This window comes from Argiope bruennichi, chromosome 3 (genome assembly GCF_947563725.1).
Source record: "Argiope bruennichi chromosome 3, qqArgBrue1.1, whole genome shotgun sequence".
NCBI lineage: Eukaryota > Metazoa > Arthropoda > Arachnida > Araneae > Araneidae > Argiope > Argiope bruennichi.
The window spans coordinates 29,648,205-29,673,748 of NC_079153.1; the positions used below are offsets into that span (position 1 = coordinate 29,648,205).

The 25,544-nt window shown below is 25.1% G+C and overlaps 1 protein-coding gene across 1 annotated transcript; it reads left to right on the forward strand.

Annotated features, from left to right (window-relative positions):
• The first annotated feature begins 163 nt into the window (after positions 1–163).
• Positions 164–22,744, forward strand: LOC129963655 (ATP-binding cassette sub-family F member 3-like). Its single transcript, XM_056078150.1, has 18 exons — positions 164–319; positions 1,304–1,451; positions 3,385–3,526; positions 6,159–6,247; positions 6,944–7,078; positions 8,296–8,400; positions 8,629–8,790; positions 9,303–9,452; positions 10,484–10,540; positions 12,771–12,793; positions 13,053–13,108; positions 13,737–13,937; positions 14,404–14,480; positions 15,948–16,128; positions 17,610–17,790; positions 19,477–19,609; positions 20,536–20,623; positions 22,535–22,744. Exons 1-18 carry the CDS (start codon positions 241–243, stop codon positions 22,685–22,687), a joined length of 2,160 nt encoding a protein of 719 aa, XP_055934125.1. The 5' UTR covers positions 164–240; the 3' UTR covers positions 22,688–22,744.
• The last annotated feature ends 2,800 nt before the right edge of the window (positions 22,745–25,544 follow it).

Consider the following 25,544-nt stretch of genomic DNA (forward strand, 5'->3'; position numbering starts at 1 on the left):
ATCTTATTTCATTAAAATCATTTATCATAAATCTCACTAAAAATTAAAAAAATATTTTTGAGCTTAATTTTTGAATAATAGTATTCAAAATTAAGTTTTAGAGCACTATTTTTATTTTTAAATTATTTTTTTCTGGCAACGTTTCACTATAATTTTCCTCTGGTCTTGCTCTCTCTTTTGATTCTGTCAGCAAGGTGCAGTGTGTTAAAATTCATGAGTAAATTTCATTTTCAAATTTAAATGGCAGTAACTGCAACAAATTCGATTTTGGTTAAGGCTTTCCCAAGTATAGATACAGAGTTATTCGACTACATTGAAGGTTAGTAAATTTTTTTCATAATTACATTTGATGAATTGTAAAATATGTGTTAAGTTTATAAAAATATTTGTGTATGTTTTCTCATGATTAGCTTATAACAACTTGATTGTTTTAAAATATATTTACAAATATTGATCAACGATGTTTAAATTTCTAAAATTTATTGTAAATTTTTTAATTATAAACTAGTTAAGAGTATATTCAGGATGTAAGGATCTTCTAATCAAAACTTTTTACCTTGTTTGTTGTGTAAGAATGTTTTTTTTTCTTTCGTTTTGGATATAAGCGTTTAAAAGAAAATTTCCGAATTTTGTACTACTTTTTAAATATTGTTAATGAATGCAGGAAAGCATTAAACTGGAAATTTTATATGATTATTTTGAAATTTTATTTGTTTATTTTGGATTTGTTGGAAAACAAAGTATAACTGTTATAGAATAGTCATTAAAAAAAAAGAAATGGAAAAAAAAGATTCATTTCAATTGCAACATTCTTCTATAATAATTGTTTTTTGATTTTCATAGACTTCTTAATTATTCAATTGTGTACATTTTTTTCCAAATAAGTGCCTTTTTTATGGATTTTGGAATAATATTTTTCTATTTCCTATGAAAGATATTCATTGAGAAAGAATATGAATGAAAAATGCTAGTTTAACAATCTTTTAATTTTGTTAGTTAAATTAATTTTAAAATGTAAACAATATAATATTGTATACATTAACTGTTTTGATTTGATTTCATTTATAATCTGTTATCAAATGCAAACTCTATATATTTAAACTTTAATATATGAATTGAATGATCAAGTTCATCTTATGGTTTATTTACATTTACAAAAATAATTGATTAAGATGATGTCCTTTTATCTTTTCATTTTAAGATTTAAAAAAAAAATCTTAAAAAGGAGGATTGTTACTTTGAATGATTAAATATTACGATTATTAAAACAAAATTCTTTATATGTTTTAAATATTATTTCTAGGTATATTAGATGATAATAAAAGTGAATTTGAATCTTCTGATCATGTTTATGAAGCAATTGGAGATATGTTACATGAAGTTGCTGGAGATAGCAAAGATGAAGAGGATATAAAAGATCTGTGTTCTCAATTACTAAAAGCTTTAAAAAGGTTACTTTTTCATTTTTTTTAAAAAATTGTAACTTTTGTAGAATAGCTAGTTTTAATGCAATTTTTATTTTCCTTAATATTATGGATTTATTAGTTTTTATCACTAGTTTACTTATTCAGACTTTTTAGAAAAATTATTCCATATCTTGCATTCAAAGATATTGTTTTATCAGTTTTTTTATTTTTAATACCTGCCCTCTTTCCTACTTTCTTTTATATGTTAAGATAGGTAAAATAATTTAATTTGGTCATGCTTTGCATGAATAATCTAGATGTCTTATAATATCTAAATTTTCTATTGATATCTCTTATCAAAGTCAATATATTTGTTTCCAATTTTATTTTAGAATTTAAAATTGCTTTTTATATTCATAATCAGGAATATACATATCACTAATTAAATTTCAATATTTAATTACACATTTTTTTTTTTTTTTTTTTTTTTTTGTAAAATAAAAAGCATATATAGAAATAAAATGTGTTTTTAATTGTATCAAACTTCTAAAAATGGCATATGTATTTTATTTAAATCATCTTGGATTTATGAATGACATATTATTTCAGATTAAGTTTTTTAATAGTAAACTTTATTTCATTATGAAATTAATTTAATTATAAATAAATTTATGAAATTATGAATGTAATTTTCTAAAACTTACTTTAAGTATGTTGAACTGTAAGAAAAATTGATTAATAAAGTAAAATCAGTATTAAACTATGTTCCAAGTATAAGAATGACAATAAATGCATTTTATTTCAAAATTTTTCATTATTATTTAAAAATAGTTGATCTTTTGTAATTTAATATGTTCTGTATGCTTTTAATTACACTTAATTAATATTATTATTAAGTGCCAAGTGGGTACACATTAGATAAATGAATGGTTTACTGTGTATGCGTACATAGAATTATATGAGGATGATAACATTATGATTAAACAAAATTTGCTTTTCTCAAATATTTGATGTTGTAGCCCTTTGAAAATACTTCATTGGTATATCAGTTCATACCATATGTTAGTGACCATATTCACACCAATGAAATCAGTTCTCTCATTCTCAATGAAAATTTCTTTGCATTGCAGAATAGAATGAGATTTGTAAAGTTGCAGACAGTATTTTTTTTTTTTTTCTTTTTTTGCATTTTTAAAAATCTGTATCAATATGAAAATATAGGTAAAATAATGAACAGTCTTAAACTACATCTAACTTTGATGTGAACTAGAAATATTATTATCTATGAAGAAGCTTAGATACATTATGGCCAGTTTGCCACTGACTGATAACTTGCAATTATATTGTGCAAGTTATTCAGTTATACAAACATGTAAGTAATTTTTTACTATATTATTAATAAATGAAAATAATACATTGACAGAATGTTATTAAATTCTTAATATTATATCTAAATTGGAAATATGAAATTTGTAACCTGCTTTTATTATATTTTTTACAGTGACTATAATTTATAAATTGAATATTTACTTTAAAGTTCTGTTGCTTATTTGGTTCCAATAGATTTATTTAAATTATATGCTGTGATTTTTCTAATGCAAGGGCAAATTAGTTAAATTACTGTTTATTAATTTTTATAATAATATGTGTGAAAAATGAATTTTTGTTGCATAAAAACATTGTAAACAAAACTTTTTATATTGTAATTTCTCTGAATCCTACAAATTTAGAGAAATATTAAAATTGTTCTATAATTTTTTAAAACTTAGATATTAAATAAGCAGGTTCATTTATGCACCTGCTGAAATCTTAATTTTAAATTATTTATACTGCATGTTTTCTTTATTAATTTAGACAAGAAGTGATCATGTAACTGAAATAGCTACATCTTTTAAGTATTTTTTGTAGCCGCTTAGAATCTTTCAGAATTTATTTCAGCATTTTTTTTAAATTTAATAATAATTTTTCATTTTTATAGTGGCCCAGAAGTTGAAAATAATAAACGTAATGAAAATAAAATTCTAAGTGCACCTGTCTGTCTGGGCAGTTTAGCTGAAAATTTCGAAAATGAAACTGAAGAAGTTGCAAGCATATGGTTAAAGCAAAGAGAATCCCAATCTGTAAGTATTTCAACATGTACATGATATTAATTAGAGTTGATTAGATATATTAGAAATGAAAACAAAATATTTTTCTGCAGCAAGCAGGGGGCAAGAATTGTAGTTACTTCGTGATGTTCTATTGCCTATAAAAACCTTAATTAAGTTTTTTATTGCTAATGGCTCATAAAAATACATATCTTTTAAAGAGATTAAGGAGGAAGGGAAGAATAAGAAAAGTCTCACTATTCTCTGATTAATGCTTTAAAATATTGCTAATATTTATCTTCCCAAAATAAACTGCAGTTTTATATCTAACATATATATGCTATTTATTGCTATGCAAAAAATAATTATATCAAGATAATTTAATCAGCAGTTTGAAGAAGGGTGTGAATACAATAATTTATTTTAAAAGTAGCAGATAAAAAAAATCTTTGTATATTACTCAACCAGTCATTTTTATTAGAGTCATACATATATATTCATATATTTACCACAGTTATATTCTAGTCATATATTTAACAGTCATATCTATTCTACCTTTATATTAGTGATTTATTTTTTCTGTTTTTTACAATTAATAAACATTCATACAGTAACGTGTGTTTAATAGTGGGGAGGAGAAAAAAAAAATTCTAAAGATACACAATGTAAATATTTTTATTGTATTTAAAATAATCAGATTATATTTTTCAAATTACAATGCATTATAAAATATTTAATGTAACATATCATACTAAGATAATGAACCAAGATTAATTAATTGTGTTACTACACCATGTGATTGGGTATTCGTACCTATATGCTTGCTTTATCATTCATATTTAGTGTAACATATACATACTGACTGTCACTTTGTAAATATTTTTTTGAACTGAAATTTGATATTTACCAGGATGATTGATTATGTACATTTTTAATTGCTTTATCATTCATATTTAGTGTAACATATACATACTGACTGTCACTTTGTAAATATTTTTTTGAACTGAAATTTGATATTTACCAGGATGATTGATTATGTACATTTTTAATTGATTCTTTTGTATGTAATTTAGTTTTTAATGGTTTTCTTAGCATTTTGAATTTCAAATTTTGATAGTCTTGTAATTCATACTATTTAAAAAATCTTGCATTATTATGTTATTTTGCTCTAAGCCTCTTTAATTATTCTATTTCACCTTAATTTGAAGTTTAATTTTAAATGGAAAGCAATTAAATTTTAATTAATCTTATTCCATACTTGCTGAATCAATCAAAAAAGCTAAGCCATCTCTATTTGTAAGATAAGAATAATTCATTATTGAAGTTTTTTTTATGTACTACTGAATATATTTCCTGATTTATTTATTATATCAGAAAGTTATGCAATGAACATTTCTTTGATTCAATTAAAAAAAATGATGTATTACAATATGAAAGCAAAGAGTCAAACTGAAAGAATGTAACAGTATTTTTATATCCCTAATTATGTTACGGAGGGGGGGGGCAAACAATATTTAGAAAAATGCACAGATTTAAAAAAAAAAAAAAAAAAAAAAATCAGAATTTTTAATTTTGGAGTTAAATTTTTTTTACTAAAAGCATAATTTAAGTAGAAATCTGCTCAGTATAGAAAGGTAAATTGAATTTTCATACCTTGATCATGAACAACAAATAAAAAAGTCAAGCTCAAATATTAATAGCAACAATGAAAACGACTTGGATTCCAATACAATAGTGAAAATAATATTGTAAAATATACTTAAAAACATCTTTAAAAGTTTGCTAAAATCAGAAAAAAAATTTTGGCAACTAAATAGGTATCAATTAATAAAAAAAGGTAATTTAAAAAGAAATTTTTAAATTACTTTTGTTTTAGTTTTTTTTAACTTATCATAGAAAAATTTGATATTTTGTTAAAAATTTTAATTAATTAAAATTTTAATTAATTTCAAAGAATGCACATTTTTACCTCCCATATTATATATGTGTCAAACTTAGAAGCTGTAGCTCGGATGATCAGTTCTATTGAGTAACAAAGCACACATTTTCTTTTATTATTAGTTGACATTGCAGAATCATTACCTATCTAATTTTATGCTCTGATTATATTTTTAATTTTAATATATTTAAAATTGCAATTAAAGAAGTTTTTTGTAGTAAAATTAATATGAAATCTGTATATTAAATTTTTGAGTTTTAATAAAATATATAATCCAATTATGTTTTAATCCAATTATAATTTTATCATTACATAAGTATTATTCTTGAATTACGTTTTTTTTTTTAGATTTTTTTGAATGTTTTTGTAGAACTTTATTTAAAAATATAAAATCTGTTCTTTCTGTTCTTCTTTCTTTGTTCTTCTTTATTAAATAATATCTTTAAATCTATTTTATTTTGAAGTTGATTTTTTTTTCTCCCCATCATTTATTTATTATAAGTCTTAGAATCTTGAGAAGTCATGAATATGTTTATTTTTGTAATGTTGATAGGACTGTGATTGTGACTATAATTGCATAATGCATTCATTGATCATTATCATATATCTGCTAATTTCATTAACTATTATATTTCTTTATTTCTCACATTTCTTTGTTTTTCATTTTGTATATTTAATTTACATTGTACTTTTAAAGAATTTTTCATAAATGAAGTTTTATTTCAGTACGTTGATCAGCGGAAGCTTGAAAAGGCTGAAGCAAAACTGAAGTCTAAACAAGAAAAAAGAGATACCAATGATAAAATAACTACACCGTAAGTTCTTTTTATATTGATTGCTTGACAATATGATTAGGCTTCTACTACTCAGTATTTTATTTGTCATCTTTTCAATCTTTAGAATCAAAAAATTGACTACATCCATGGTATTTAACTAACCTGCATTTACTTCTGCTATTATTCATTGCAATAGCAAATAAATGAAATATTTTCTCCTTTAAACTTCATGACTAAGCAGTCACAAGAATTTCCATGACTTCTTAGTATTTTTTTCCTTAAAAAAATAGAGACTTTATCTAATCTTCCCTGAGGAAACATCATTTTTACTTTGCTTTTTCATTTTTAGATATGAAATTGAGAAAAAATATTATTCAATTCTTTTCAACATAAATTATAGATAAATGAACTCAGTGTATGTAATGCATTTTTGTTGATATTTGAATAAATAAAGTTTTATAATTAAATAGCTCCATTTATTTGCTATTGAATAATGGGCTAAACATTTTATTTTGTTTAACATTGATGCTTTAGTCCAAAAAAAGGAATTCATTTACAAACTTGACTCCCCTTTTCTTTTTGGTCATGCTTGGTTATAATTTTCTAAAATATTTAATTGTTTTATTTAAGGTTTAAATATTTTTAATTGATGTGAAAGTTAAGTATGATATATATATAATAGCTACACTACATATTTTTATAAAGTATAAATTCTTCAACCTGGTATATTTTCAGGAGTAATGTTATCATTAGTAAAGAAGCAACTGCTGTACAAGCAACAAGTAAAAAGGAAGCAAGAATGGATCAAAAAGGTTCCAACAAGAGCATGGACATCAAGATTGAAAATTTCGATATTTCCTTTGGTGATAAGTTAGTTATAATTCTATATATTTTTCTAAGATAGTAGCTGCTGCATAATCTCTTGATGTTAATAAATTTAAATTGCTTAATACCAATAATAGATATATAGTTCTTTAAAACTGAAATGATTATCTGAGTTTAAAAAAATGATTATTATCCTTTGTTCGATAAAATTTGTAAAATATTCAATGTATAGTTTTAAGATTCCATGTTAATATTTAATAAACTTGTATTGCACCGTTACTTTTATTTTGTTAAATCAATCAACCAACCAATCAACATTACATTTGTTTTATTAGCCTGATGAATTAAAATCATATTAATTCCTTCCAGTAAAATGGCAAGTATAACTTGGCATTGAATTTTCATGCCATTCAGCACAATGACGAGCTTGTCATGCGACTAAAGTTACCGTTGAATATGATAATAAATTTGGTTTAAAATTCTAGTCTGCTGAACATACTGTTTATGAAGTACTGTTTATACTGTCACATATTGTTTATTGTTAGAATTTCTTGATACAAGTTATAGCCAAATTGTTTTTAGTCAGTGTTATTTTATTCTTATAAACATTTAGTGAAAACATTGGCCAGACCAATATTTATTTTTACTAAAGGGGAAACATATTGTGAAATAAACCCTGTAATGGATATTGCAGTTCATAAATATGAAGGGATTCGGAAGAATCAGAAGAAATATGCAAATTTTACACCGTACTGATAATGAAACTCATGATAGTGAAATAGTACCAATTAAAAGAGAACATACTTGGTGACTAATAAGTGATTCTAGTGAATATTCTGGAATCATAGACACATCATCAGAAGAATAAAAGGAAATAATTTACCTGAAATAAAGAAATTTACAGGAGTGACTGGTGTAAATGCTCTGATGTTGGGAAAACTAGATGGTAATCCAAAGTCATTAGAGGTTTTTGACAAAGTGTTAAATATGAACTTACGACTTGCAATTATATCCATATCCATAATATAGTTTTAATTAATACTATGTAAGAATTATAAATTAAACATTTTTAAAATGAAAATTAAAGGGCTGTTTCATGCACAATTTTTTATTATTAATTCTTACTAGAAGGGGTTAAAGTCAATAAAGTTGTTATACTTTGTTATTGATAATTTCATTATTTTTGCTTTTCTGAAGTTTTATATAATTTTAATTATCTTAAATAAATGAAGAAATGACTATTTTTTTCTCATTTTATTTAGAACATTATTAACAGGAGCAGATCTTACTTTAGTTTATGGACGAAGATATGGTATGGTTGGCCGAAATGGTATTGGAAAAAGTACACTATTAAGGATGGTTTCCAGGTAAGCCAAATATTTTATTTGTTTACATACAAAGGAAATTAAACTGACTTGATAATGTAATTATAGAAGTCTATATTTTATATTATGCTTGTGTAAAATTCTGCTGATTCAATTTGGACTAATTAGCAAAATTTGCTTCTAATAAATGGTAATTCATTTTATATTTTTAAAAGCAAATTTTATCCCTATGCTTATATTATTATAGATAATTTGTGTTTTCATTTTTAGTGGGCAATTGAAGATTTCAAACCATATATCAGTTCTCCATGTTGAACAAGAAGTTGTTGGTAATGATACTATTGCTCTTGATAGTGTCTTAGAATGTGATGAAAAAAGACAAAGCTTAATTGAAGAAGAGAAAAAAATTCTTCAGTCTTTGAATAACAATGGGCAAGTGTATTATTTTATGTTTTTCTTTTGAAGCAACCAACGATTTTTATATTTGTTGTGTTATACAATGGGTAGAGCTTGAATATCACTCCCTGATAATTAAGTAATTTTCCTTTAATAAAATATCTTGAATTATTTATTCATGCATTGTAATACTTTAAATTGTATATGGATAAAAAAATTTATACTTTTTAAAATAAAATATTTAATTAGAAAATATTTTATTTCATAAAATAATAAAAAATAAATTTATTCTATTTCCTTGTTATTGTCTTTGAAGTTTTAAAAGAAACTTATTCTTTCATATTTTGTTCTTAGAATTAAATAATCAAATATGCATATTTTAATATCTATGCATATTTTTGAAGTAGAAGGAAGCAGTTACTTTGATATAATATTTTCAGTTCTTTAATTCAAATTTTTATCTTTAATTTATCAAAGCAAATTTATATTAAATTTACAACAATTTAAATTTAGCAAAATTATTGACTTTTATTATTATTATTATCTAGACCTTCAAGTGAAGATAGCCAATCTAGTGGAAGATTACAAGAGATCTATGCAGAGCTTCAACAAATGGAAGCTGATAAAGCGCCTGCAAGAGCATCTGTGATATTAGCTGGTTTGGGATTTTCTCCTGAAATGCAAAGAAAGGCTACAAAGTATGATTTTTTTTTTTTACTGCAGCATTTTTGCAACGGCTTTAAATGTGCAATTTAAAAACTATTTCAATACCAATATTTTGTATATTTTAATGTTAATACATTACTTAAAGTACTAGTTTCTCTCTAAAAAATAGTCATGAATTCTTGTTAGTTGTCATATTAGCATCTGTTTTTATGAATATGTTTATTCCATTCATAGTTATTATTCTGTTATAACATAACTATGAACTAAATTGCCGTTTAGTTCACAGCGAACTTCTAGTATTTGATCTGTATATATGTTGTACGAAAGCATATGTTTCTGGATTTTACTTTATTTTAAGAAATAATGTAGAATGTTTTATTGTTTTTATTGGCAACAAATCACCTTTGATGACTATCCAGTTCATCAGAATTAATGCATGTAAAATGATTTAATAAAATCTTTTATATTTAGATTGATTTTGATTATCTCCTTTAAAAAGTTAATTTTTAAATTTCAAATTTTGATAAACATATATCTTATACAGTCGTTGGAGGTTTTCACCTATTCTCATTGTGTTATCTGACCTAAATTTTGAACTTTTTATTTGTTTTTTAAAGGATTTTAAAAAAAAAAATGTACCATAAATAAAATGTTCTCTTTTAGGCAGGTGGGAAAACAGATTATGAAAATTAAAATTTTAATTTTTTAATCTAAAATTATTTAAGCAGTATATGCTCAATAAAAAAAGTGATTACTTAGAATTTTTTTATTAATTATTTTTCTTACTTAATGTTCTTAAAATCTTTATTGAAATATGTATTTCAATTATAACTATTTTAATGTTTTATCGTCTTGAAATAATTTTAAAGAATGATGAATAAGTTATGCACAATTTGTCTTTCCATTTTTGTTTAAAAATTCAAAATTTATTCTTTTTGTTTATAATTAATTGTTAATTTATGTTGATTGCCAATAGCTTTTTTTATATTAAGTTACTTTTACTAATTATGTGCATTACTGGACTAGTTTTTGTGTTTTTCAATTAAATGTAAATGCATTGCAGGGAATTTTCTGGTGGTTGGAGAATGAGGATAGCCCTGGCTAGAGCTTTGTTTTCAAAGTGAGTATAGAATTCATATTTCACTTTGGGATTTGTTCTGAAAACATTCCACTAACTTTTAAAAATTGAATGTAATGCAAACTATTATAATGAAAAAATTTAAGTGCCAAATAAAGCTTGTATTTGGGAAACATATTTTTATTTAAATTTGCCTCATAGGTTCAACATGTGCAAAAAGTGAATCTTTTATTTACAATTTTAAAAATGATATAAAATTCAAATAAACTTTGCAAGTAATAATTTGAAAATAAATAAAATATATGTAATATTCTCATTCAGTAAGAATGGCAGCACTTAAAATAAATTTTTCCATATATGAATACCATTATCTATTTAATTAATTTCCATGACATATTCTGTAAACGATTCCTGATGCTTTACAAAATTTGTCAGTAAAACTTGAAGAAACTTTATTCAAAAATTTGGATTGTTCTGTTGTACAAATTTTTCATAAACTTTGCTGTTATTTATGCAATTATGTGCTTTCATATGTTTATTACTACATTAATGTCCATAAAATAAGGATAATGCAAGTTCAGGAAAAGACAGAATCAGAAGCAAAACAAATGTGACTTATTTGTAAAGCCTATTTATTAAACAAAAGGTAAAGAGCAAAAAAGATGCTATATGTTTGATATCATTAATAAAAATTGCGATTTTTTGCTCCCTGGAGCAAATTACAAAAAAAAAAAAAAAAACTATTTACAAAAACTAATATATTGTTGGTATGATGGTTAATACATAGTATGTCTCCTAGATGATGCAATACAGTTCATACAACGCCTAGGCATGCTGAGTATCATCGATATGATCTTGGGGAATATTACATCACTCATCAAGCAATGCTTTCCAAATGTAGGAGGTGGTTGACGGCCTGCAAATCGTCAGCCAAGCATGTTCCACTCATGCTGTACTGGAATCAAATCACGTGAGAATGCTGGCCAGTCCATATGGGTGATATCCTCCTATCGAAGGCATTCGTTTACGATATTTGCACGGTGAGGACAGGCATTGTCATCCATAAACACAAATTCTGTGCCCGTAGCACTCCAAAACAAACGTACATGTTGTTTTAGAATGACATCCCAATAGATTTGACCTGTCATGGTTCCAATTTGAACATGCAGGTCAGTTCTGGAATCCAGAATAATTCCTTCCCAAATGAGCAATCGTGTACCACCGTAACGGTGTTGTTCAACGATGTTCTCTTAGTGGTAACAAGTACCTGGTGCTCTCCATATGAAAATCCAGCGAGAATCAGACTGCAAGGTAAACCTGGACTCGTTGGAAAACATCATACAAGCCCACTGTTTTGGTGTCCACAATTCATGTTCTCTACTCCAGGCTAACCACAGGAGACAGTGAATTGCAGTAAGTGGAACACATCTGACAGGCCTGCGAGCATGTAGACCAATCTGCTCTAAGCATCTGTACACGGTCTGCCTTGAAACTGTCGTGTATCACTGACTGAAAAGAGTTGATAAGACAGGTCTGATGCTGTGCTCTGTCTGTTTCTTTTGACAGTAACTGCCAAATACCGGTCCTCATTCAGCGTTGTAACTTGGAAGTAGCCTGTGCTGTACTCACATTACCATCATCTTGGAATCGTTGCCAAGGTCTGGCAATGACACTTTGGGCGATTTCAAGTTCCTCAAATACTTCCAGCTGTGTACACCCACATTCCAGACTGCTGATAATTCTACCACGTAAAAAATCATCCAAAATGCGTCCTTTGTGTCATAACTATTCGGTTATTAGGCTGAAAGTCTTATAAAGCGCTTGCAAACAATTTTATTTCTTTGCTTGTATTCTTTATGCATCACTCTCTTACACTTTCGTCATTGTGACATACTATCAGTGTCATCTGGTGGCTTCCTGCAATTTGCATATGATTTTTGAAGTTGTGTGTAGTCATTTTATGGGTGATGTATGTATTTTAGAGTTCGATTTCCGCTTGACTCTGAATTATCGTTAATTTATGGACATAGTGTATAATAAGATAACAAAATGTTTAGCTTGGATCCTCCCTTAACTATACATTATTTCTATTATTTTTATTTATTTATTTTTATTTTATTGTTGTTAGTAATAAGTATGGGATATTTTTAATGCTTGATGATTTTGCTTTGTACTATTTTGGAAGAAACATTGTTTATTATTTATTGTGCATTTATTGTGGTAGTGAAATTTTTTTTGTGAATTGTTTCTAACTTTGTTTAATTTTCTCTAGGCCAGACCTCTTGCTACTTGATGGTATGTATTCTGGAGTATTTCAGTTTATAATTACTATTGTAAATTTTTAAGGTCAGTTTCAAATATTACTTGATAGTTATTCAGTGTTGCAAAGTCTGTTTTTGATTATTTTGAAAATTTTCTAAGAAAATTTAATAAATTTTATTCATAAAACTTGGAATATTAGATATAATTAGGTATAATTTCTATTATGAGTATAATAATTTTATTCATTTTTTTACATTTTAAATGGAATATCAACATATTTTTTTCTTTATAGAACCTACTAACATGTTGGATATGAAAGCCATTATTTGGTTGGAAAATTACTTACAGGTATATTCTTATGTATTTTAAAATTGTAAAAGCTATATATATTACAAATTTAACCTTTATAGAATTTATTATAACTGTATCAAAATTCTAAATTTGGTTATTTTATTTGAAGTATGAGTTCCCTTCTTTAATTGAAAGTACTTCAGACTTTTCATAATTGCTGAACACTTTTTTATTAATAAAATTAAAAAAGAAGAAATTAACTTTGTAAAAAAAAATAACTTTCTTATTATTTTCCTAAATAATTGATTTCTTTTATTTCATAAATTTTGCTCTATATTGTTCATTATTCCATTTTTTTAAAAAATTAAAATCATAAGTTATCAATTATGGGAAATTATAAAAATTATTCCATAAAATTATTGACCCTTTTTAACAATAAAATGTTGATCATTAATAATTATTTAGTATGAAAACAGAAAGCATTCTCCTCTGCCTTATTTTTAAATATGGAAATTAGAAGAAATATGAGGAAATGTATCATATGAGAAATTTTTTGTCACTTTTCCCAGAAAAAAAATGTTGTAATGAAAATTCTTTTTGAAATATTTAAGTATATTAATATTTTGTTTTTCAATGTATTATTTTATTGGGTAGATAGCATTGAAGCATTTTATTTTAATTTCAGACATGGGAATCAACAATTTTGGTTGTTTCTCACGATCGTCGCTTCCTTGATACTGTTGCCACAGACATTTTACATTTTCATTCACAACATATTGAGAGTTATAGAGGTAATTATGAAAATTTTGTTAAAACAATGACTGAAAAATTAAAGCATCAACAAAGAGAATATGAAGCTCAGCAACAGTACAGAGCTCATGTACAAGTAAGTGTTACTTTTTTATCAAATAGTACTATTTGTATTCTTATTGACCTATGAATTTTAATCTTATTTATTAGCCTCTATGAAAATTATTAGATAGGATATGTTACTCTGTAAATGGTTTTTTCCTTTTGCATTAGTTTGCAATTTTAATCTATTGTTTGATCTAATATAATTAAATTGTTAATCAGATAGAGTTTAATAATATTATATAAATCAGTGTATTGACTTTTTATTTCATATTTATTTATTATTATTATTTTTACTTTTTTAATGAAATTGAAACATTTTTTTATACGTTCCTTTTTATATATATTTAAAAATTATTTGAATTCTAGTTTATAATTAAAAATGCCAATTGATGTAATTACATTTACTAGTATTTTACAAACATATGCTTTATAACACTTAGCAATTGTTAAATATATGGTTGCTTGAAATACTTATTTATCTAAAAAAAATTTTTTAGGAATTTATTGATAAGTTCCGCTACAATGCTAAGAGAGCTTCTTTAGTTCAGAGCAAGATAAAGATGTTAGAAAAATTGTAAGTAAAGTATTGCATTGGTTTTAAAAAAATTAAATTTTTTTTTATTTTTTAATTTTTAAAAATATATATTACTAATTTTATTAGCTTACTATTTTTCCATTTGATAATTTTTTTTTGTTGAAAAGTAGTGAGTTATGTAGTTTATTTTCTGTTATTATTAAAGTGAAACCAGAAATGATACCTTTTAGTTATAATTTACTTTTTAAATCAAGAGCTTATGGCATCACTTCAGTCTTTATTTCATTATATAGATCTCATTTTAAGTATATGACTTGATAATACAAGTTCAAGGCATGGTTTTGACAGAGTTAGATTTATTTTGTCTGTTATTGTAGGTTAAATATCTTTATATTAATGATATGTGGCAGGGAAGAATAACATTGAATCGGTTGTGATCTCTATAATCATGATTACTGTCTCAAAATTATTAGAATCATGCATTATTCTCATATTATTAAAGATGGAATATTAATATGACTAATCAAGCTTGATCTGAATAGAATTTTTATAATCAGATATTTAAAATGAAATGATGTTAAACTATCAGAAATCAAATTGACAGGCTATTCAAAATATTTATTTGACTGACTAATTTTATTAGATTGTACCAGTTTGTATGATCTGTCATTTAAGAATAATTTTAACCCATAATAATAACCCCCACATTTAATTAATGTCATTTCTGTTCCTCTATAGTAACAAAATAATAATGAGTGTTTACTTTGAAATGAGCACCTTTGTAAATGGAGTTATTATTCTTATTTGTTTTCAGAAGCTGAATTCAAATTTCTGTCTTTTGTTTAATAATTGACTTTAGTGAAACAAAAAAGAAACTGACTATGCATTTTGCATTGGATGCATTATGCATTAACTTTTGGATTATGGATGCATTAACTTTTACTTCGTTAATGCATCCATATGTATCATAATTCTCTATTTCGCATTTCATCTTTCTAATTTCTTTCTCTATCCATGTACATACAGATATTTGCATTGTAGTTTGCTAAAAAATTCAAATATGCCATCAGCTTTTTGCTTCTAACTTTCTGTTATTTTATAAGAATGTATTATTTTCTATAATTTTTTTAAAGAATATTTACATTCAGATATATCCTTGTATATTTTCGATGCCAAAATATTTAAAGATATCATTTTCAAATTTAGAAATATGAGCTACCTTATATTCTTTTACAGAACTTAATTCTAAAAATGCAAAATATAATTAGGAATTTTGATAATAATAATTGATTTATGAATTTATTTCATTCCACTCTTGATTTAGTGCATTTAGATAAATTTTATATCTGAAATTACTTATTGATAATTGCACCATTATGATGAAATCAACTCCAAAGTTTGTTTTATTTACATCTACTTGTTTTGATGCCATTTAAAATTTATATATTATATTAATATCTGCTTTTTATTCTGATTAAATGCACAATTTAATTTTATTCTTATTAGGCCAGAATTAAAACCTGTAGAAAAAGAAACATCAGTGGTTTTGCGATTTCCAAATCCTGAATTTTTGCAACCACCTGTTCTACAATTAGATGAAGTAACTTTTGCATATCCTTCTTCTCCTGATACAATAATATTGAATAACGTCAATCTTTCTGCAAACATGGGTTCTAGAATTTGCATAGTAAGTTCCAATTTGAAAGAATGTTTAATATGATTCAATTTTTTATGCAATGCAATATTTATTATTATATATACCAAACTATCCAAGTTAAATTTCCTTTTTGCAGTGTTTGTTTATATTTTGTATAAATTAATTATACAGGAATGTCAGCTTCACACCCAGTTAAATTAATTCTGCATTTATATGTTATTTCCTTTATTTGTTTGTTTCAGTATTTTTTTTTCCTTCATATCACTATATTCATATAAAATTACATTATTTGTTCTTTTAAAAAATTAAAATGCTTCCTATGTTTAACTAGACTTTCACCTTTATGTTTAATTAGATATTTTTATTACTAGAATTACATGTTAAAGATTGAAATATTGCAATTTTTAAAAGGACTGCATTAAATTCACTATTTCAGAAATATTCAATTCATTTATATAATAAGATCTTACAATAAATATGTCATATTAATGTTTTAGTATTTTTCTTATTTTTAATTCCTAATAAAATTGCATAACTGGATAATTAAATGAAAATTGTTAATAGAAAAACATGAAATCATTTTTTTTTCTAAAATCATGGTAGTGAATTTAATAAAATAAAATGCTTTAGATTTATATTTTAAATGTTCTAATTTATATAAATATTATGATCATATTGAAAATTCAGTGTAAAAATATAAAATGAATATTTTGTTTGAGATTTATTAATTTTATAAAATGTCTTTGCAGTTGATTAAAAGAAGTTGCAATTGTTTATTTAATGGTTGCAAAACTGATCCTTAGCCTTTATTTCTTTTATGACATTCCTAATTGTTAATTGAACAAAAATTGTCAGTTCAAATGAATTTTATGCTGCTGTTAATGAAAGTCTGAACAAAATTGATCATTAGACATGGTTTTTAATTTACAAATGTCAATATTGGAGAATAACAATGCAGGAAATATAAGCAAGAGTAAAAGCATGTTTGACATCAAACTTGCTTGATTTATTCAAAGTTTAAGGAGGACATATTTGTTGATCTACATATTAGCTTTTCAAGCACCAACAATTAATTCCATTATGTTTCCCCTGCTGTCCAGAATGCAGTGTGGTATAGTTTTAAGGATCTTTTTTTCAGGATGTTTGGAGAAACAAGTATTTGCATAAATATGAACATGAGTAATGGAGAGCTGGTGGCTGAGGAGGTGCTATTTGTTACCATTAGCCTGAAATTCACTTCCTCTCACAATTCATTTTCACTTTGCCTTTCTCAATTACTTCATGGAAAATTGTAGATCTGTTATTGATAACCACAGTGAGATTGACTATTCAGAGCATGGTTGCCAATGATAAAAGCTATGAAGTGAAATAAAAACCTGTAAATGCAATAGGCTATGCAAGCAGGAGATGCTCTTCTACCCTTAAGCTTATTTTTAAGCAAATATTTATGCAATATTTGCTTAAATGTTTTAATTCCAAATTTTCTAAATTTTATATTTTTTCTTCTCTAGGTTGGTGATAATGGATCTGGTAAAACTACACTATTGAAGTTATTAATAGGAGATCATGAACCTACAAAAGGCATTCGACACGCACACAGAAATTTAGTTATTGGATATTTTACTCAACATCATGTAGATCAATTAGATATGAATGTTAGTTCTCTAGAATTTCTTGCTAAAAGATTTCCAGGTAAGAAAAAAAAAGTAGTTAGAATTTTCAAATGCGATTTGCATTATTTAATTACTAAGAAAAAGGCTTGTAATTTCTTCTGATGAAATGCTAGAAATTATTATTTTAGATGAGGTCACTGATCTAAAATGTACTTAATTTCCTACATAAATTTTCATAGGCATGCCAACTAATTTTCTGAATTTTTTTAAAATGTGAAAAGATATGCAGTATAAATTTAAATTTCAAAAAACATCATAAGTCTTTAATTTTTCCATTTAATAATACTGTAGTCTAACCCCTTTTCTTTTGTACTAGAAAGTAGCATGTTCAAAACCAAAGTCCACCAAAAATATGCTTTATAGTTTAAATATCTATTGAGTTCATTATAATCATATATGTCCTTGCTATGATGATGATGATGATTGTAAAATGTTCAGCAATTTAAATTTTCGAATTTTACATGGAAATGAACAGCTCAATGTTTCAGAGTTTTCTACAACTCACAAAACTTCATGAATGTTTCTTTTTCTTGATCTCTATAGATCAATGTTAAAAACTGCCACTTGCTCTTCCCTTAAGAATCGAGGAAACTAGTCATTTTGATTGCCCAAAATTATAAGAGGATTAGTAGGATGAGAGAAGAAATGAGGTAATTTAAAAAAGATCCAGGTTCATTCATATAATAAGATTAATTGACAATTAGGATCAATTATGTAGCTTTAAGATGGAATGTCTGTCTAACGTTTTTTCATCTGGTGATATCCATAAAAGGTTTTAAAATCCAAATTCACTTAAGTTCTTAAAACACTTCCTTTTTAAAAAAATGATATTAACATTGGCAGTTAAAATTTATTTCAAGTTTATTATTGACTCCTCTGTTTCAGACTATGAATTATAGTGAATTTTAAATTTAATTCCATAATTTATCTCTGTATATGTAGCCTTTGTACATAATAATTCTATTTTTACTTTTTAAAAGCCTAGTCATAAATATTGTGTGAAGATCTGTTGAAAATGGGATACCTTCTGTCATTCTTTTCATCTGCAACATGATTTAAATTATTACCTATTTTTCATTATCTCTGCAATAGTTTAAGAATATAATATTTATCTGTCAAATCAATACTGACTGTTTATTATATATATATATATATATATATATATATATATATATATATATATATATATATATATATATATAATATTATTATTATTAAGAAGTTTATATTAAATATGCTTGTGGTTTTTCTAAACTTCATTTTTCTTGATAGGTATAGATTAACAAAAGTTCAAAGAAATTTATAAAACACACTAATTTGGCAACTTTAAAAGAGCATACGATGGTTTTATTTCTTTGAAGTGGAAAGTAAATAAAGTAAAACTCATTGATTGAAGTTCTTTGTGATGAAATAAATTTTCAGTGAATTCACAAAACAAAAGATGAAAGTTAGATTTGTCATACATGATCAGCTCTCTGAATCAAAAGAATTGTGCAGCTTATTATCAAAAGTATACATAGAGAAATGCATGAAGACACTTATTTTTATAATTGCCTTTAGTTTGAAAAACTATTTGTAAGTTTTTAAAATTAAATGTAGCTAATTCAACAATAAAATTTATTTTAGTTGCATTTATTTATCATAAGACAGCACATTTATAAATTTTTTTCATATTAATTATCCTTTATCCCTTCATTTCACTCAGGTAAACCATCTGAAGAATATCGAAGGCAACTAGGCTGTTTCGGCGTTACTGGGGATTTAGCCTTACAGTCTGTTGCTAGTCTATCAGGAGGTCAGAAAAGTAGAGTGGCATTTGCAGCTATGGCGATGTTACAGTAAGACTTTAATTATAATAGCTCATACTTCTTGTAATTGTGTAAAATCTAAGTATTTAACCTTATATAAATATATGATTGAGGTTTAATTATATTCTAGTTTTTATGTTTTTTTATTTAATAATTATTTAGAAAATTTCTAATGGTTTTGGAATATTACCCCTTTTAATATAATTGCATTAAGGTCTTCAATCAAATAAAAGAATCTTGAAAGAGAAAATCGAATCTTGTGGAATTCTTTATGTGAAAAAGTATACTTTAATGCTTTCAAAATAATAAAGATCAGCAAGGAGTATAAAGTTTTCTATAATTTGTATAATTATCACTTTGTGCAATACTTAAATCCATTTGCATTTGTGGTTATTTAATTTGATGCAGCATTGCTTTCTTTTCAAAACTTCTTAAAAGATTTCAATTAAAAGAAAACTTCTTATTCACTTTGTCTTATTGATGACGTCAAAGAAAAATTGAATTTTTTTAAAAAAAAGTCAAAAGTTTCATGAAAATAAAATATTTTAACTAAATTAAATTATAAAGTATTCCTTTATTGCAATTTCTTGATCAGATTCTTGAAATTTTTGTCAAGATAATTTTTATATTGGTTTATTCATGTAATTAATTATATAAAATATATATTCAAATTTGTAAGTAAAATTTGAATAATTTGATACACAGTGCAAATTTAATAGCAATTTTAAGCAAGAATTGATTGCACACTTTTGATCTCTCAGGGGTGTAGGGTGTTTTCCCCTCTCTTAATAAATGGATTTTTTTTTTTTTTTTTTTTTTTTTTTTTCAGTTTCATTCATTACTTTGTATAAACATATGCATTTCCTTTATCTGTATTTGTTCAGGTAAAGATATAGATACCATTGATTGAAACATCAATTTTTAAAGTTGATTTAACGGAATTATTTTTCATATAGCCCACATTTTCTGATACTTGATGAACCTACAAATCATCTTGATGTAGAAACAGTTGAAGCATTAGGTATTGCTCTACAAAATTTTACAGTATGTATTTTTTGTTTTATTTCATTAAGCACTGTACACTTATAATTTTCTCCTCTCCCAAGTTCTTGATGTATCTGTTATTTATTACCTTTATGAACTTGAGCTAAAAGTTGATCAATATAAATTGCTTTTATTATATTTGTGAATTTTCAAACTCACAATTTAATTGTTCTATCTGTTAAAGTTATGCTGATATAAAATTAAATTGTTTGTTCTTAATTCCAATTATTTTAAAAATGCATTTACTAATTGCATTTTTAAATATAAAAGTAATATTGTATTTAAGGTATGGGTTTTTATGTATTTCTTCTACTTTAGGAATTAAATTATTTACTGTCATATTGATTTAAATGCTTTTTGATTAGAAAAAAATGCAAATACTGCTTACTAAATTAAAATCAAAATTCATATTTCTGTTTAAATTTTTCCCTTTGTCATTAAAAAAAATATTTGTTAAAATCTGCATCTGCAATCAATTATTCGTTATGAGGGTGAATCAAATGTGAATGTTGCATCAAATGTGATCATAAACCATATACAAAGATTACAGTAATTGGATTTTTATATGACAGTCAGTAATTTACTTTTTATTAATCGTCTGAATTCTTTGCTCTATGAAATATAGTTTTAAAAAAATCCAAAACAGCAGAAAGTAAAGATAATGGAAGATACAATATTTCCATCCCTCTTCTTGCAAGCAAGTATTCATTTATGTCATGAAGCATAAAATATTGCTGACTAATGTGGCGTTGTGTGCAAATTATGAAAAATAATTTTATAACTTCTAAAAGGTTCATTTATTCCTCTTATATAATTATAATTGTTAATTAACAAAAAATATATTAATGTGGAAACATAACTTTAAAATGATACTTGTATGTTTTTTTAAAGTTAAAAATCGTTTTAAAATAACTCACTGTAAAGACTTAAAAATTCTCTTAAATTTTAATGTATTAATTTATTTAAACGGAAATTAATTGCTATGCCGTAGATTTATTTATTATGTAAAGAGAATAAAGTTCAAAAGTTGAAAACTTATTAAGATATAAAAGGCATGTAAAAAATAGCTTCATTTCCAAATTTTATTTCAAATGACAAAAGAACACAAGATGCAACATAGGACGGTTTATTTACCTGGATAAAATAATTTTTTTGCTTGTATTTACAAATATTGTGTATATATTACCCAACATAACCAAATCAAAATATGTTCTTTCCCTTTCAAATGCTTTTTGCAATACCAGAATTGTTGATAAACACAAAATGAGGACACCACAAAAAATATATATGATTTTATACTATTCAGACATTTTAGCAAGCATCTGCCCTCAAATTTTTTCTGATGACATCAGGCAGCAATTATAGTGGAAGATAAGTGTTAATGCACTGTTTTATAACCCTGTTTTAAAAAGAGGAAGTAAGTAACCATATGGCATTTCAGCCCTTTTGTGGATATTTGAATAGCCAGTCAAATTGGGAGTAAGAAGGTTAAACATCAATTGAAGATACTAAATTAAATATTTTTTTTGTTTGCTTCTTTTAGAAATCTACTTTTGTAATTCAAACAAAATAAACAATAAATAACGAAGGAGTTAGATTGGACAGTTTCTTCTATACATAAAATGAACACAGGTAGATCATTGGAGGGGGGGGGGGCTCCTCTCATATTAAAGAAGTGACCATACTTATCTCTAAAGGCATAAAGTGTTATTGTTAATTAAGAAGAAATTTATAAGATCTATTTAGTGTGAACTTTCTCAAAATTATTGCATATATTTATTTAATACAAAAAATATAGTTAGGGCTAATACTAATGTCTTCATTCCTAATTGTTTCAAGCATTACTAATGGCAGTAATTTTTTGTTAGATAAAATAGGAAATGGTTCATTTACACAAATATTTTTTTTTAGGGAGGAGTTGTTCTTGTATCCCACGACGAACAATTAATAGAAATGGTATGCCAAGAACTTTGGGTGTGTAGAAATGGTACTGTATCATCAATTTCTGGTGGATTTGCACAGTACAGGAAACTTGTAGAAGAAGAGCTAGCTGCCCAAGCTTAAAGCCTTGTAATTTATTTTTTTACTGTAAAATTTTAAATAAATACTTATTTAACGCATGCTTGAAAATATTCTTTTTACAATATCAAGACAATAAGTCTTGGACTGGAAAAACTATACAATTAACCTGCATTTTATGCAGTAATTTTGTCAGACATAGCAAATTTTTAATGTCTCACATTGTGATGAAATGTGATAAAGGAATAATTTCATTTGCATTATGAATATCCATATTCTCAGTTTGATTTAATTGTTTCTAAAATTCTTATGCAGTTTCTGTAGATGTCAAGATATTCTAATGCTTGATTTGACCTACTTTTATCTGCTATGCAATTATTTTGCTTTTTTTTTTTTTTCTTTAGTTTGTACTGCTAGGTAATTTTGAATACCTTCAGCTATTGTATTAAACAGCTAAAATTCAGTAAATGCATAGTTAGGGTAAAGATTACATTAGTTAAAAAAAATGATGAATGTCAGATTTAAAACAAATCTACTACATCAGATTAAAGAAATTTTGAATCATTTTTTTTTTTTTTTTTTTTAAGATTATCAATAGCAAACCTGTTTATCTAGAATATTGCTTTTCTGGCAGTGAAGCGACTAATATGGAATGCACAACTATTTAAAATCGTTTGATAAATTATTCCAAAAGCAGGAACAGAAAAGATAACAGATTTTAAGCATATTAAATACTAGCCACCTTTGGCGGCCAGCTGATTTGCCAGGAGTAATGCTTTCTAAAATTTTCAATTAAATACTTAAATATCTAGCTCTTTTAATAACTTCTTCAGCAAAATATATTTAAAATTCAAATTTTGATAGTCACATAACTCATTATTATAGAAGCCTTACAATACTTTGTCCATTGCACTATATATCTGTAATTTGTAATCAATTGCCATGGAATTATGTGTTAAATATCACATTTTATATTTATTCGATAACATTACACTTCCATTTAAACACATGCTGAATGTCATGCTTTCCTCGGTTAAGTTTGCAGTAAGAGTTAATTTAATCGTTAAGTTTGAATTTTTGTCAAGGCGACGGCAACACACTGATATTCTTAACGTGCTCTTGCAGGTTAAATTTTATTTTCATTTTATACAAAATAAATTACTGGAAAATGTGATTATATTTTTTAAAAATTAATTAAAGATAAACTTAATTTATATGTTAAAACATTGATATCAATGAAAAAAAAAATCATTTTTTGAACTTTAAGATGATTTAAAAAACAGTTTTGTGCTGTAAATTTTTGGAAGATATTGCAGAAAAATATCAAAGTCAGCTTATTTTTAATTAATTAAAATTCTAATTGAAGTTTAAAAAACTGTCTAGGTATACATTTTCATCCTCCAAAGTATATATATGCCTAGTGTAACAGCTCCAGATCATACAATATGATGTATAGAGCACTAAGACATATTCATTTGATTATCAGCCTTGGAGAGAAATTCTGAGCACTGATTGGCCCAGTATAAATATTTTTTAAAAAATGGTGGATGAAAATATATGGAATAGTAATATTCATTTTTTTTATAAATCAATCAATATTAATGATTGATTTAATTGGTTGATTGGTACAACTATTTTTGTTTGAAATTTTAAGTGTCAAGAATATTTTGTTAAATATGACTCACAAAGCAGAGTATGAAAAAATTTAAAACTTGTAATTCATCAGTGCATATATTGACTTGGGTTACATAAAATATAATTATATACTTCATTTAGACTATTTCAACAGTATGTATGTTTATTGCTAAAGATTTACAAATTAGACATTGGGAATCCGGATATTGAGTGGATATCCTGTATATATTAAACCATGTTTACTTTAAATAAAGCTGATTTATAGAATTAATGATATAGATATTGCAAACAATCATAGAAAACTTTTTCTTGCATTTATTTTTTAGAAAATATCACTTTCTATTAATTTCATTTAATAAAGTCAGATGCTGAAAATTACATTTTTATATGTTTAATTTGAAATGATAGTTAACTTATTTTTTAATTTCAGCTTTTGTCAATATGATGGCAATGCATTGATAGAAGTTAATTTTTTGCCATGCTTGTGCAAATTACATTATATTTTTATTTTGCGCGAAAAAAATTGTTGAAAAGTGCGATTAAATTATATTTTTAAATATTCATTAAAAACAAACTTAATTTATAGGTCAAAATATTAGTATCAATGAAAACATTTTTTGAACTTCAGTATCATGTAAAAATCAATTTTGCTGTAGTATGTGTATACAGCAGAGAAACGTCAAAATTTCGCTTAATTTTAATTAATTAAAATTTTAATTAAAAATCACTCCGAGATGCACATTCTCCACCTCCAAGATATATATATCCCAAATTTGATGGTTCTGGCTTGTAGCACTCTACAAGTCTGGCTTGTAGAGTGCCAACACACACACATTGAGTTTTATTATAAGTATAGATATAGATAATGGATGTATTATGTGTTTTAAGTATAATGAAGACTTTATAAAGAGCTATTTAAATTCAATTTTAAAATAAATATTTCATTAAAAGTTTTTTTAGACAAAAAAAAAATGACTGAATTATAATCTGTACTTAGGAAACAAACACATGTTATCATATTATAAAAAATTTCAATTTATAGTTGATGCGAGACAATATTTTACTATACAAAATGGATCAAATGAAATTAAAATTACTTAATTCAATAAGCTTGAACTGGGAAATTTTAAAGTATATTATTGCAAATAACTGTCTACTATCAATTAGAATGACCAAAATAGTTTAAAAATCATTTCTGTGTATATATTTTCAGACATAGGAAGATTTTAGCATTTTTTTAGACTTTTGACAATATTTTTGAAGAACA

Coding starts and splice junctions, on each gene's coding strand:
- LOC129963655 (XM_056078150.1), top strand. CDS start 241: ATGGCAGTAACTGCAACAAATTCGATTTTGGTTAAGGCTTTCCCAAGT. Junction 9,453..10,483: donor ATGCAAAGAAAGGCTACAAA/GTATGATTTTTT, acceptor AATGCATTGCAG/GGAATTTTCTGGTGGTTGGA. Junction 16,129..17,609: donor TGGGTTCTAGAATTTGCATA/GTAAGTTCCAAT, acceptor TTTCTTCTCTAG/GTTGGTGATAATGGATCTGG.